General features: G+C 44.8%; 2 protein-coding genes across 5 annotated transcripts; both read left to right on the top strand.

The window, feature by feature from the left end:
• Positions 1–1,735: 1,735 nt before the first annotated feature.
• LOC100833741 (thiol protease aleurain) lies at positions 1,736–5,822 on the top strand. Its single transcript, XM_003578141.4, has 8 exons — positions 1,736–2,023; positions 2,118–2,239; positions 2,324–2,442; positions 3,082–3,155; positions 4,576–4,840; positions 4,936–5,067; positions 5,219–5,354; positions 5,437–5,822. Exons 1-8 carry the CDS (start codon positions 1,821–1,823, stop codon positions 5,475–5,477), a joined length of 1,092 nt encoding a protein of 363 aa, XP_003578189.1. The 5' UTR covers positions 1,736–1,820; the 3' UTR covers positions 5,478–5,822.
• Positions 5,823–5,979: 157 nt separating this feature from the next.
• Positions 5,980–10,963, top strand: LOC100845014 (protein GAMETE EXPRESSED 1). 4 transcript variants are annotated; one of them, XM_010239917.3, is made up of 7 exons: positions 5,980–6,694; positions 6,813–6,920; positions 7,810–8,913; positions 9,028–9,154; positions 9,242–9,428; positions 10,226–10,382; positions 10,475–10,963. In XM_010239917.3, exons 3-7 carry the CDS (start codon positions 7,847–7,849, stop codon positions 10,767–10,769), a joined length of 1,833 nt encoding a protein of 610 aa, XP_010238219.1. In that variant the 5' UTR covers positions 5,980–6,694; positions 6,813–6,920; positions 7,810–7,846; the 3' UTR covers positions 10,770–10,963. The 4 variants fall into 4 exon arrangements, with proteins under 4 accessions (XP_010238219.1, XP_014758374.1, XP_003576576.2 ...); XM_014902888.2 differs by having other exon boundaries at positions 5,980–6,654; XM_003576528.4 differs by lacking the exons at positions 5,980–6,694; positions 6,813–6,920 and adding an exon at positions 7,124–7,699.
• Positions 10,964–14,145: the final 3,182 nt, after the last annotated feature.

Raw genomic sequence — 14,145 nt, forward strand, 5'->3', positions numbered from 1 at the left:
TGCAGATGAGAAGAATATGTGGTGAAAAAAAACCCGACTAGAGCAAAACATAAAAGGTGGTGAAAAAACTGACTAGAGCAAGCGTGCTTTGAAAAAGGATCACTCTTTAGGTAAAATTGCTTCCAACCGTACATGTCGGTGTCGCTATGGATGTACTTCTTCCGTACCATATTAAGTGACTCAAATTTGTCAAAATATGGATGTATTTATGTCTAAAAAGCGTCTAGATACATGTAATAGAAAGTCACTTATTATGAGACGGAGGGAGTACATTTTTTGGACTGCACAATTACTATTGTATATCTTGCGCAATCAGAAAAAACTTTATGCTCTGGCCCGCCAATGATATTTAAGTGTTTCTGCATCTCATGAAAGGGACGTCCACTTTCTTTTTCTTCTGAAGAGAAAAGATTTAATTGATCGACGCTGACGCGTGCGGTGATGTGGGTGACATTGCCGTGGAAGCCTCGCCGTCTCGTCCATCCCCTGTTGTTGCAATTCGTTGTCACGAAGTAATGGGGTGTTGTCGTGTTGACAGTCGAGTATATTTTACTAGCCGGCGGCTACGTGTAATTTCTGACAGCCATCCACAAGCCCCATTCGATCCGGATCAGATCACACGGTCCACAATCTCTTGCACGTATCTGCTGGAAAACAAAAACAAAAACAAATCTCAAGCGAATATTCAATAAAAGAATCTCTCTTCCCGTAGGCTCAAAGAATAAAAAAAATAAGAATCTCTCTTCCCGTCATCTAGTCTGTACAAAGATACCGTCACACGGCAACAACAGCAGACTGCCCTACGTCCGTATCAAACGGAGTCTGGGGGCTACAGTATCCAGGCTCCATTTGCAACAAACGGGAACTCATTATGTGTCGTCGATGAATCGCTTTTGAGTTCTGACTGGCTGACTGTTGTTTGGATGACGTGCGGCATCTCATGTCTGGATCTCACGGCCAATAGGAGGAGCTACGATACTTGTAGTAGTGTTGGAGACGGAGCTCTTTCGTCCTGACGTTGCTGCCGTGTCCAACTCTGAGATTCTAAACGGCATCACCCAACCAATCGCACGCCCCCAACAAAATATCGTCTCCCATGTCCTTGCGGAGAGAAACTGCCGCGCCATTTTTGTCTCTCTTCCATGCTTCCACTGGCCAATCACCTCAGCTTCCCGAGTTCACTCGTTCATTCCATCGTCATGCGTGGCGTCATGTCATTGACATGTAGTACTATCTCCTCTTTGTTTTGAAAATGAGAGAAAGTTTTTATCCGTGCCGAATTAACGGACGCAGATTTATATAAGAATCTATACGAATTCACGTTAGTTAATTGGGACGGAGAGAGTATTTGGATTGTCACCTGCTAAACCGTCGAACAAACTAACAAATCAAATTGAGGTAGCACGCAGTTCCTCTGATATCAAAACACGAGAATCCAGGACACTAAAATTCATTTAACAAGGTTGGATCATCATCGTTGCGCTCTACACGCTTTAGGATTTGGGTTAGAAGTTGACTTTTAAAAAAAATTCCATGTTGATTCGCTAGGACTCGACGCAAGTGTGTGAGGACCTATAGCATGTGTTCCACACCTGATAATATATTTAGACAAAGTAGTTCTCTCTGATGCTACTGCTTCGACTCGAAAAAATATCACGCATCTCAATGATCAAGCTAAAGAAACAAGTGGTTATGCGTGGCCCGAACCTCAGTATTAAAACCCCGGCACTGGAGGCGAGCTCGTGCCTACCAGTAGTAGCGTCTCGCCTCGCTCCCCTGCCCGACCCAGTAAAATACTGTCTGCCCACTCGCCGGCGAAGATGGCCCACCGCCACGTCCTCCTCGTGGCGCTCGCCGTCCTCGCCACGGCCGCCGTCGCCGTCGCGTCCTCCTCATCCTCCTTCACCGACTCGAACCTGATCCGGCCCGTCACCGAGCGCGCCGCCACCGCGCTCGAGTCCACCATCGTCGCCGCGCTCGGCCGCAGCCGCCACGCGCTCCGCTTCGCGCGCTTCGCCGTTAGGTGAGAGCCCCTAACCCCCGCTTCATCCGTCGGCTCACCGTTCGCTCCGCCGCCCTCTCCCCTGACAGTCCCCGGCTCGATTCCCCCCACGCAGGTACGGCAAGAGCTACGAGAGCGCGGCGGAGGTCCAGAGGCGGTTCCGGATCTTCTCCGAGAGCCTCGAGGAGGTCCGCTCCACCAACCAGAAGGGCCTCTCCTACCGCCTCGGCATCAACCGTAGGTTCCTGAACATCTTGTAATCTGGACCGTCCGCTTCCGGGGTCCCTGGGGCCCTCACGTTCGTCGGCTTGTTGTTTGCAGGCTACTCCGACATGAGCTGGGAGGAGTTCCAGGCGAGCCGGCTCGGCGCGGCGCAGACCTGCTCGGCGACGCTCCGCGGCAACCACCGGATGCAGGACGCCAACGCGCTCCCAGAGACTGTAAGTGCCAAGTTTTTTTTTTTACTCGCTGTAAGTGCCAAGTTAGTTTACTGTCATCGCAGAAGATCGCATAAGTCTGAACTGTTCGTCGTACGGTTGTAACGTTAGTAGCAACAGTTGCTGAGAACGGGTACGGTGCCATGGTTAAGACAGTTTCCGATATCAGACTACGTTAGAAAAGCAGGTATATTTCGACTTGATTTGTGTTTCAAACCAGCGCTCAAGCTTTCAGCTTCGCCTGAGATGCTGCCGGATCTGCTCGTCACTATATTTGCTCAGAAGGGCAACGTGTGTTAATTATATCGTCAGGACTTTTATGTCCCCTGGCAAGCAAAGACTTATTGCTGTGTTTCTTCCATGATCTCAGCACATGATGTAGTTAAAGTTACTTCATGCATTCGGCCATTGGACCTTCTCGCTGATTACCTGTTTCTAAGGATTGTGGTACAACATTTCTGGCTATATATGTAAACATGGTTGTGCAAAGACTGTATAGCACATACATCTGGCTGTGGTCCTTGCAGTTTTGCTCGCTATTGTGACGCTAGATCCAATAATAGTGTTGTTGTATGTACCAATCGTTTCCACTAATGTTAGTCACTGTGTATTTTGGACTAAGTGATGTTGTCATTGCTGCAGAAAGACTGGAGGGAGGATGGGATCGTTAGCCCCGTAAAAGACCAGAGCCACTGCGGCTCCTGCTGGACCTTCAGGTAAGTACTGAATTTCTGTGGTGGTACTTTTTTTTGCATGGAGGTTGTATTAGTAATTTATCTGTTAACAAATAATTAAAGTACCAATGCTCTACCTGCGGATGGTGAAATATGCTAATATCTGGTGCTTTCCAACTTACGGATGAAATCTTCCTATGATAACTGACAGCAAGTAGAAACTGTTCTGGGCTACGGACCCCATAACCTTTTAATTCAATCATGGTCTGAAAGTAATCACTGTGGACTGTGCCTGAGTTTGGATGCACCTCCAAGGCTTGAAATTGTGTTGCCTCTAGTAAAGAATTTAAAACTGCTTCTGGTATGACCAGGATGGGGGCTGACAGATCAATCCATTGGTGATGTCGAAAATTGCTGGCTCTCAAAAGAAGCAGTAGTGGTTGAGAGTTGAGAACTTGAGATCTTTCATCACAGACACCATCTCAAATCATTTGAAACTATTCGGCATGGGGGTTAAAATATTGCGCTCGTGTTTCATGCAAACAAATAAATAAGTAACCTAGCAACTGACATTTTGTCTATCTGCTAATGATTCAATGATCTATTTCAGTTGGTTTCTTTAGTGTTTGGTGACCAATAGCTATCTTGTGGGACCTTTCTGTCTCCTGTTCACTAATTCCTCATTTAAATAGAAATAATATTCTTTGAATATTGCGTGCCAGATGTGAATTATATATGCACATAAATTACATTGCCATATGAAGCTACTAATGTACGCATCAGTGGAAGTTTTTTGCTACATGACGTGTGCAAAATCAATTTAACATCCCAGAAAAGTTAGTTGCAGCGAAAGGCTGTAAATTATTTCGTCAAGTGGTATTACAGATAAGATCTATGATAAGGATCACAATCTTAATTAAGGTTGCTTACCTCAATCGCATGAACAAATTCTTGTCCATGGCTAATATTCTTAGTTGCCAGAGCGTGGTGAATTCAGTAGTTACTTCATTAGTTCCGCCTTCACTCACACCAATTCATGTGCACAATAATTTACTGAAGGCCTAGACTGACAGAGAACATAAAGTTAGATTTGTAAGTTAACATGTGGTCTGAATTGGCATTATTGGGTGTGATTTAAGCATTTTATAAACTTGCACAATGACTTTCTGTCCATTTTCTATATAAAAGTATTCTCATTGGCATCTGCTAACTAATTCTGAAGAAGCCTACAAGTAAAATACCAGATATGCTTCAGAAAGAAAGTGGCAAACCTATATTGAAATCTTGTTCATGCCATGTTTAGGTTCTACATCGTGAAAAATGTCCCCCCAGGAATATTTTCCCACCATTGCACTCCTTTATCTTTATGTATCGAGAAGATAGCTCACTTCATAAAATGTTTTCTAAAAAGTGAAAGAAAAAGGGGTTATCAATTGAATTCTTTGCACGGTTATTCTTGCAGCACTACTGGTGCACTTGAGGCAGCATATACTCAGGCCACTGGAAAGAACATCTCCCTTTCTGAGCAACAGCTGGTGGACTGTGCCGGTGCATACAATAATTTTGGTTGCAACGGAGGCCTTCCATCCCAGGCATTTGAGTACATCAAATACAATGGTGGCCTTGACACCGAGGAGTCTTACCCTTACAAGGGTGTCAATGGCGTCTGCCATTACAAGCCTGAAAATGCTGCAGTTCAGGTTTTGGACTCAGTTAACATCACACTGGTAAGGAAAATGAATCCATTATAATTTTAATTGATATTACTTTGATTCAAATAATCTAATTTTTAGTTTATGCTAATTTTGGTTGCTGTGGTTAGAATGCTGAGGACGAACTGCAGAATGCTGTCGGGTTGGTTCGCCCAGTCAGTGTTGCCTTTGAAGTGATCAACGGTTTCAGGCAGTACAAAAGCGGAGTTTACACCAGTGATCATTGTGGTACTACTCCCGATGTGAGTGTGCTGGACCCTTGGTCATCAAAATAGTAATTATAATTTTTGAGTTGTTTTAGTATCGTTTACGTGCCTTGTTGGAAGAGCATACTGCAGTTAGATTCTTGTCGCTATATCTGTTCTAAAATCAGAGTTCTCTCGGCATTACTAGGATGTGAACCACGCTGTTCTGGCTGTTGGTTACGGTGTGGAAAATGGCACCCCCTATTGGCTCATCAAGAACTCATGGGGTGAGTCCTGGGGTGACAAGGGCTACTTTAAGATGGAAAGGGGCAAGAACATGTGTGGTGAGTATTCGATCTCCATATGCCTCTATGAAGACCTAGTGTGCTCGGTGTCGCAATATTGACTTGATCTTAAATGTTGCAGCTGTTGCTACTTGCGCGTCTTACCCTATTGTGGCAGCATGAAGCGCCAATTGCTGGCAAGTTCAGTGTGAACTTGATCTGCATCAATAATGCGTTTTCAGCCCGGGGAAGATCGGAAGATGGGGTTTATACAGGGACAGAAACTTTGTTGTGAATATATAAATCTTGATGACTAGTACTCAATATGAAACCCGTGCATGTATTCTTCTTTTGTATGGTTGTATGGTTTATGTAATCCAGCAACTGGGGTTTTGCACGTCAAAGAACGTTTTTATTTCCGGGACAAAATAAAATGGCCCTTTCATAGGGCACCTGTGCATCTCAACGGAAAATTACGTTCAACTTGCAGACTTCTGTATGCATATATTTGGCTATGTCCTATGTGAAGTTGAGTGCAGTTCATGGAGTTGTGAACCACTGAAACAAAACTCCCTTCTGCATTTCCCAAAACTGGTACTCCGTAGTACTAATAAGTGTATTTCTAGGTTTGTCTTAAGTCAAAGAATCAAGATTTGACCAATTTTATTGGAAAACATAGCAACAATTATGATCCCAAATTAGCATCATCAGGTCCGTTTTGAAATGTAGTTTCATAATATACCGATTTGATTTCATATGTGTTGCTATTTTTTTCAACAAAATTTGTCAAAGTTAAATTTTTTGACTTAGGACAAAACTAGATATACAATTATTTGCGGCCGGAGTGAGTACGGAGTACTGTTAATTTGGCCAGTATGAACGGTCGGTACTCGGTAGTACTCTGTTGATGGCTTGTGATTATTTATGTTAAGTTGGTCCTTCCTTGATTATATACTCACAAGGACCATCTTGTAAGAAAAAATATATTACACCTCCGTTCCCATTGTACCCGGGCGTCTCCCATATGGGAACAGAGGTAGCATTTCATTTCACACGTAGATCCTTCATGAAGAAATGGCCTAATTGCCCTCGAGCAAAAGAAAAGGAAGGATATGAAGAGTTACGTCGGTTGCTTCCCTCTAAAATAAGAAAAGAAGAGAGTTTTAACTTTTAAGTCGGCTGCTCGTCCCCTCTGATCGATTCGTCGCCTGTTGGCTCCTCCTCCTCTTGTACGCGCCCTGGCGAGGAGCCGGCTCTTCGACGGCGGACGCGGCTGGTTAGGAGGCGCAACGCCTGACGCGGAGTTTACACCAGGCTGTGCGCTGCAGATTTCCACTGAACAAGTATTTTTGAATCCCAGGTTTGTGAGTGAGATACAATTCCTCCGAAAGCTGTAGTAGGTAATACCACCATCTCGTTTAATTTCCTCTGAAATTTCGTTGTGTTCCTACTGATTTTGCACTGGACGGTAGTTCTTTTTTTCTACCACCGTTTCGTTTACAGTTCCGTTTTGTTCAGTGATTCCTCCTGCGGTTTCGTTCATGCCCCTTGCCTTCGTCCGGCTGCGCTGCATCCCCAACATCGCCGGGACAAACGAACGGGCTGGTCCGCCGCAGCGCGCCGCCGGTGAGTTTCAGTTCCCTTTGTCGTACTTCACTCCGTCGCAGGATGATTTCCTTGTTTTAAGTGCGTGAATTTCACCGGTGCATGCAGAATGCATCGCAATGGCCAATGGATCAACTGAGAGTCCGTCATTTTTCGTGTGGAAAGTTTGGTTACAGTACATTTTAGAGTAGAGACTTTAATAGTGTTCATGCATGTGGGTAGACTAGAGACTTGGGAGTCCGCTGACATGGTGGGCCGCTGGATCTGGCGCCTGTGAATCTTGCGTTGCAAGCCTGGCGCGGTGCCGACTTGATTAGTTGGGATCAACTGGTTAATTAGCAAAGCTTCCTTGCTGGGAACGGAACATAGAATGGCAAGAGATCTACCACCTTCTCAATTTGGCATCCCACAGTAGATTAACTAGGAAATTCCAAACGAAAGAGCCGAAACCGCAAATTAATTACTCCCGGCCGTGAGATCTTGTCTGGTCCAGTGTAGTTTTGTGCCTGCGAGTCAGTCCCTTTCGCCCGGGGTGTCAAAAGTCCAAAACCGACTTACTTCACTTTTTTTGTTTCCCTCTTTGCGACCTTGCCGGCTAAGAAACCCGAGCACTATTTATCAGGGATCCTTTCGCTGCGCTCTGCCTTCCTCTTTGCATCTTTGTTGGAGAGGCGAATCTCGTTGGTCGCAGCCGAATTGGATCTCCATAATTGGATTTTAGTCTGAGCAATTGGGGAATCAAGAACTTGCAATTTTCGCCTCTTTAATTTGGTAATTAATTCAGAGTATAACATGAAATTGTGAGTGGAACGATCTGTATCCAGTGAATAATACGTTTAATTATTGCCCTCTTGATTCGTCTTGGCAGGCAATTAATTAACCTGTAAAAGTTTTGATTCAAACCCTGCAGATCGCCTCTTTCTGGTGACGAATTTACCAGCTGCGCAATGGGAAGACGAAGCGCGTCGCTTGTCCTGTTGATTCTAGCGTGCCTTTGGCTGTGCCCTGGCCATAGCAGCGGCCTCTCATGGAACATCTTCTCGTCTTCCTCCTCGGCGTCGGCAACCCCGATGCTGGAGCTCGACGGCGCGGTGGCCGACTTCTCCATGGACGGCAACAACAACCCTCGAGGGGTGAAGCTGCTGGAGAACGCGCAGAACAAGCTGGTGGGTCCCAAGAACTGCTGGCATGAGGCCTACACGAAGCTCTTCGCCAGCTGCGGCGCAATCATGGCGGACAAAGAGCTTCAGTCGCGCCTCGCTTGGCACCTCAGCAGCTGTTTCCAGGTGGACTCCGGCCGGCCCGCCTTCCCGTCATGCGGCGAGGCGTCCAAGATGGTGCACTGCCGGAAGCGGCTCGGCGACTCCGAGAACAAGGTGTTCCTCGAGTTCTTCCTTGAGACCAACACGCTGTGCCACCAGCTACAGGCCGAGGCCTTCAAGCACAACACCGAGAGGCTCGTCAACGAGCTGTCCAGGTCGTCCAAGTCGGCCGAGGAGAAGCTAGAGGTGATCGAAGACAGATCAGAGCAGATCATCAGGGAGTCCCGAAAAGTGCAGGACACGCTCACCTCCATCGAGACGCAGGCGGAGCGCCTCGCGGAGACGTCCAAGAACGTGGAGGACCAGATCGACGACGTGCTGGTGCACTCCAGGACGATCTTTGATCAGTCCAGGGAGATCGTGGCGTCGCAGACGGAGCTCAAGGAAGGGCAGGCCGAGATGAGGGAGAAGATCGATGCCGGCATGGAGCGTATCCATGAATCGTATGAGAAGCTTGGGAATGGGATGGATAAACTGAAAGAGGAGACCGTGGATATTCAGAAGGAGATAAAAAGTGTTGGTGAGTCCATGTCTTCCAAGATGCAGGATTTGCAGGGCACTGCGGATGAGATTGGGAGCGTGGCCGGCATATCGTTGGAGAATCAGATGCAGCTGTTGGCTGGACAGGGTAAGGCCATGGATGGGCTGAATAGCCTCTATAACTTTCAGTCAAAGGCTCTTGAGGAAAGCAGGTATGGCATCTCTATCAATTAGCTATAGTACTTATTAGTCCACTTTGCAAAATATTGTACAGTACTAGTTTGGAATTGACCGAAAAGATGCTGATTTGTCTGAACAATTTGCAGAGAAACCATGCAGAAACTTGCACAGTTTGGCCAACGCCAGCAGGAAGAGTTGCTATCCAAGCAAGAGCAAATCCGGCAAGCTCATGAGCATCTCATCCAAAATTCACACTCCATACTGGAAGCTCAGGTTAATATTTTCTCATATAAATTACTTTTGTCAGGTGATTACAGACTGTACTCACTCTTGTATACTAACTGAATATTTTATCTGCAGGAAGAGTTCAGAGCGAAGCAGGCCAACATTTTCGCTGCGCTGGACAAGCTTTACATCCTCCACAACGCCATTCTGGCCGAGTCCCGCTTCATCAAGGCCTTCTTCTTCTATTGCTGTATCGTGTTCCTCATCTACATGCTCACAAGCGCGAAGCAAACGTTCAGAATCAGGGGTCAACTTTACTTCGGTAAGAATTCAGATTGATCCTTGGTATTTTTTAGAATAGGGAACCATCACCGGCTCCATTTTATTAAATGAAGCATTCTTATTTCCAAGCACAAGACATCTACCAATTTCGGTACAGTCTGCATGATCAAAAGAAAACAAACAGATCTACAGATACAATTATCATACATTAGGTGAACTTGATATATATCTATTCATATTTTGGGAGTCAAGAATTCCTTAGAGTACTTGAGTGAATGTATTTAGTCTCTTTGAGTTCTACATTTTGGGGGCAAGCATGCTGCCGTGTTGCTTTTTTTGGCACTTCCTGTTGGATGCTTGAATGAATGCGGTTAGTAGCCCGGAATCTGTTTACGTAATTACTGGAATGGGAAAAAAGAAGAAGCAAAGTTCCTACAATCCTACCTCAGCTTGACCAGAACTAGTCCCCAGTCAAAACTACTACCTCCGTTCCATAATTCTCGTCGAAATATTACATGTATCTAGACGTCTTTTATAAATAGATACATCCAATTTTGGGCAAATTTGAGACAAGAATTATGAAACGGAGGGAGTAGTAAACAACCAGCATCCTCAATCCAAACAGCAAGAATAAAAGACAGCTCTTAAGAATATTACCAGCGCCCTGGCAACCTGAACTACAGAGCCTACCGACAACAGCCTGAAATTCTACAGTAACAGCACCAAAATCTGCTAAAACAGCAAAACTAAAACTGAAAAAAAGATTGATCGGTAGTCTGTGCTGCCCACTGCATCAAATGTTGCATCTTGTTCTATTTCTGAAGTTTAATTTGGCAGGTCTTTGCATCACACTTCTGCTGGAAATGGGCCTGATCAGGATCGGAGCCGGCAACTTTGACAATCAATTCTGGGTCTTGTCGAAGGTGTTCTTAGTGAGATCACTATTCCTTGCTGCTGCCACGATTCAGATTTTGCATTCCATTTTCACATTCAGGTGGGTACGAAACGACAATGAACTTTCAGATAACAATACATCTAAATTCTCGAGTCAATTTACTAACCTGTTGAGCGTGTTTTCTTTTCCAGAGATTACGAGTTGCTGAACCATCGGCTGCTCCAGACGCTGGTCGAGAAAGTGCGAACGCTGGAGGAAAACGCAGGTGAGAGGATGCTCTCGTACAGCGGGAGCGACGAGAGCCTGAGGAATTACTCGTGGGTGTTCGACGAGTTGGCGGATGAGGCTGACAGCAAAGGCGATCCGAACTACGCCTTGCCGGAGCCTGCTCGCCGGAGGTACGCCGCCTTGCCTGAAGAGGTCGGCGAGAACTCCATCACCACGTCGAGCCGGAGGTACAATCTTCGGCCACGGAGCAGGCATTGATCGGTGAACGCTTTCGATCCCTCGCGGAAAGGCAGGGTGTTATATGCTGTTTTGATATATACGCGCCAATTGTTTGGTTTTGACCCCATTTGAGATGATGGTATTGTAAGCTTAAAAAAAAGAGATGATGGGATTGTATTGATTCACACGATGTTGACGAAATTTACACCATATTAAACCGGATTTTTCTGAAATTATTCCTTTTGTTGAACTAGTAAAACAACGCACGTCTCCATTATCAAGCATAAAAATTATTTGAAATTTCAAGTCTATTTAAAATACTACGTATGTGCTATGGTAATCTATATATGTTTGTACGTATATGCTAATCGACATGAGAGGATAAAATTGCATAGGGTGTTAGATGATAGTAATAGCTTTGTCAGAACAGTGGTAGAGAACTTTTTTTTTAAAAGAACAGTGGTAAAGAAGACTGTTTTTTTATGTGTTCCATGCCACAGAATAAAGAATTTCACAGAATCAACTAACTCTTAGTACCATGTCTTGCACTTAACGTTGCATGAATATAAAATTTATGAGTATAAAATTATAAAGAAAATATTAAATCTACTAAATGCAAGAAAAGTGTTAACTTTCTCACGAAGAGATCACCCATTTTTAATTAAGAGGAGAAAAGCATATTCTTTTCATTTTTCTGCCCTCTGAATCATGGATTATCATACATGGCATTTCTAAGATAAGATCATAATACATTTGATTTAGGGGATAAAGGTCATTGTGCATGGGTCCTGGAGCCCACGCTCACTTGGGCTGGCCCAATTTGTGGGCAGCGTCTTTTTTTTCACTTTTATTTTCCTTTTCCTTTCTTCTATTTCTTTGTTTATCCAATTATACTTATTATTTCAAATTCTGTTGAAAATAAATAAATGAGTGTTTATAGCCAGATGGCCAATCCTTAGGTTGAAGCATTGACTTTCTTCAAACCCGATGAACAACTGTCAACGTCCGGTGCCTGGCCCAAAAGTGCAAAACATTCGTCGGATTGAGGGAGGGATCCATTTCATCAGCACATCCTTATAGCAAAGGACCGGAAACAAAACTCATACAAACAACAGTCTCGGCCCATAGAGAAATCTTGTGTTAGCTTCTGCTCTAACTTAGTCAACAAAGCTGACCTAAAACAAAGCTTGAAGAGCGTAGACCTGAGAAACGGGCACGCATGCAGAACCGCAGATACAACAAAGCACCGGGCTATCACACACTCTCCCTACTCTGACCTGTATTCTTCTATCGCAAGCACCAACCACATGGGGTCTCCCGCACGTTTTCATGCACACATTGCCGCGAAGCAATACGTACACGTCTGAGACTGAGAGTTCCCGGCACGGAAAGGTACACCGCACGTGGCACCCCGCGCCACTTGGAACAGCCGTCCGCCACGTACGTGAGCTAGCCCGCCGTCCCCGGTCCCCGGCGGCTTCCAGCTAGCGCGCGTGCGGTGAGACGCGTGCCCCGGCCGCCAGGAGCAGGAGCCGCGGAGGAAGGCCGCCTGCGCGCGCCCACGTCGAATCTCAGCTCTTCTCATTTTTTCTTCTGAAGCTTTTTAGTTTTTCCTCCGGGTTAAAATTCTTGTGGGAAGTTTCGACTGTTTCGTTTTAGGGCGCTTCAATAATGCATTACTGTGATTCTGCATAATCATTACAGCGCGTTTCGTATACGGGGTACGTGTACTAGACTAGTATGACAAAACAGACTAAGCTCGCTTTGCTCATCCTCTTTTCTTTTCTTCTTCGTTCGCAATTAATCCTGGATGTTGACATCAAGTAACCACCTAAAATCCTTGATGGGGGATTTTGTCATACGAAGCTCCAATGATTGCGCAAGTGATATATGCCTTCGAGTGAAAGAAGAAAGTGTTTTCTAGGTGCGGAGTATTTGTTTCAAAAACCAGAAGTGCGAGAGTATTACGGATTAGAAAATGACGATCACTCCACCCTTGCGTCAGTGGAGCAGAACTTTGTAGAGACGAATCATTCCTGATATGAGATATCTGCACTGCCACCCGTTGTATCAACTCGTAGGGAAATGGCATCACATCAGCCGCTTCAGTGGAGCTGAATGTTTTGGATAGCGCAAACTTTTAAGCAACCAAAGACATATCTGTGCCCCTGGACTTTAGGCATAAAGTAGTTATTACAGTGACCCCAGCGGTAGCATTGCAACCATGGGCGACAACATATCCGTCTCTCCTTTTCTTCTTTTTTTTCTTTTTTTTACAGTGGTAGAGTAGTTGTTAAAGTGTTTATCGTGTTTCTGCACTCCACTACTAGATTGTAGCGAAAGAGGAAGTATCCAGAGACACATCAACGTAAAGCGAAAACTTTGTAAAAATCTATAAGAAAAACATATGTTAAGAAGGCGATGTTTTAGGATGAGGTAAAATAAAACGAAACAACAAAAGAAAAGCAAAAAACGATACCCACAAGTGAATTCATTCTTTACTTCATGTTTGGCAATTTGTAATAGTGTTTCCCATTTTGAAAGTGAGAACAAATTATGGACAATAATTAAGCAAACCTAAACCCTCTCAACATGTAATGAACTTTAAGTATAGCTTCAACCAATAAGTAGGCAGCGGAATAAACACAATCGCATGTGACACACTGATTTACGTGAAAAACTTCCTCAACATGAAGAGTAAAAAACCACCGGTCCACTCCAACTTTCACTATTAGCAAAAGGATATAACGGAGTCTTATCTAAAACTTTTAGAGAATCACAACAGCACCATTATGAGTTACAAACTTGCTATCACCATCAACAACAACCACTCTTAATAGGAACAGAAGAATATGGCTCAAATTCAGCTAAATAGAGAAATGCAGTTTCTGTCCTCTTCGGTTATCAGATTACTGTTCTTACATGGCTGGACCAAAATGCGTGAAACTTGGCAGATATGTATTTCTATGAGTCCTCAACATGTTGTCAAACTTTCATGTCAATCCAACATCGTTTGACCCCTCAAACTGACAATATCCCAACACTGCGCATCTCTGAAGTTCTAGCAAACAGATCTGACGAAACCACTCACTAATCCGGCTCTCTGACCACTTAATTCTCAAATCAACGGACCAAATCGGAGTGCTCTGAGTGTGGAACGAACCCACCAAGTTTGGAGCTGATCCAACCACGTTTGAGCTTCCGACGAACAAGCTTGGTGAAGATCAACACGGAGCTCGAATCTGGACAGATTTTCTCTTCCTCTTTTCTCTCCTCTCTTTGGTTGTAGGTGTGTGCTGCTCTCTCCCTTGCTCTCTCAATCTCAGCAGCCACCAAAAGACTCAATGAGCTGAGGAGGCAAGGGCTAGGGTTTTGTTCTTCTTCTCCTTTCTCTCAAGGAGGCATCTCAGCCGTT

This window comes from Brachypodium distachyon, chromosome 4 (assembly GCF_000005505.3).
Source record: "Brachypodium distachyon strain Bd21 chromosome 4, Brachypodium_distachyon_v3.0, whole genome shotgun sequence".
In the NCBI taxonomy this organism is placed as follows: Eukaryota; Viridiplantae; Streptophyta; class Magnoliopsida; order Poales; family Poaceae; genus Brachypodium; species Brachypodium distachyon.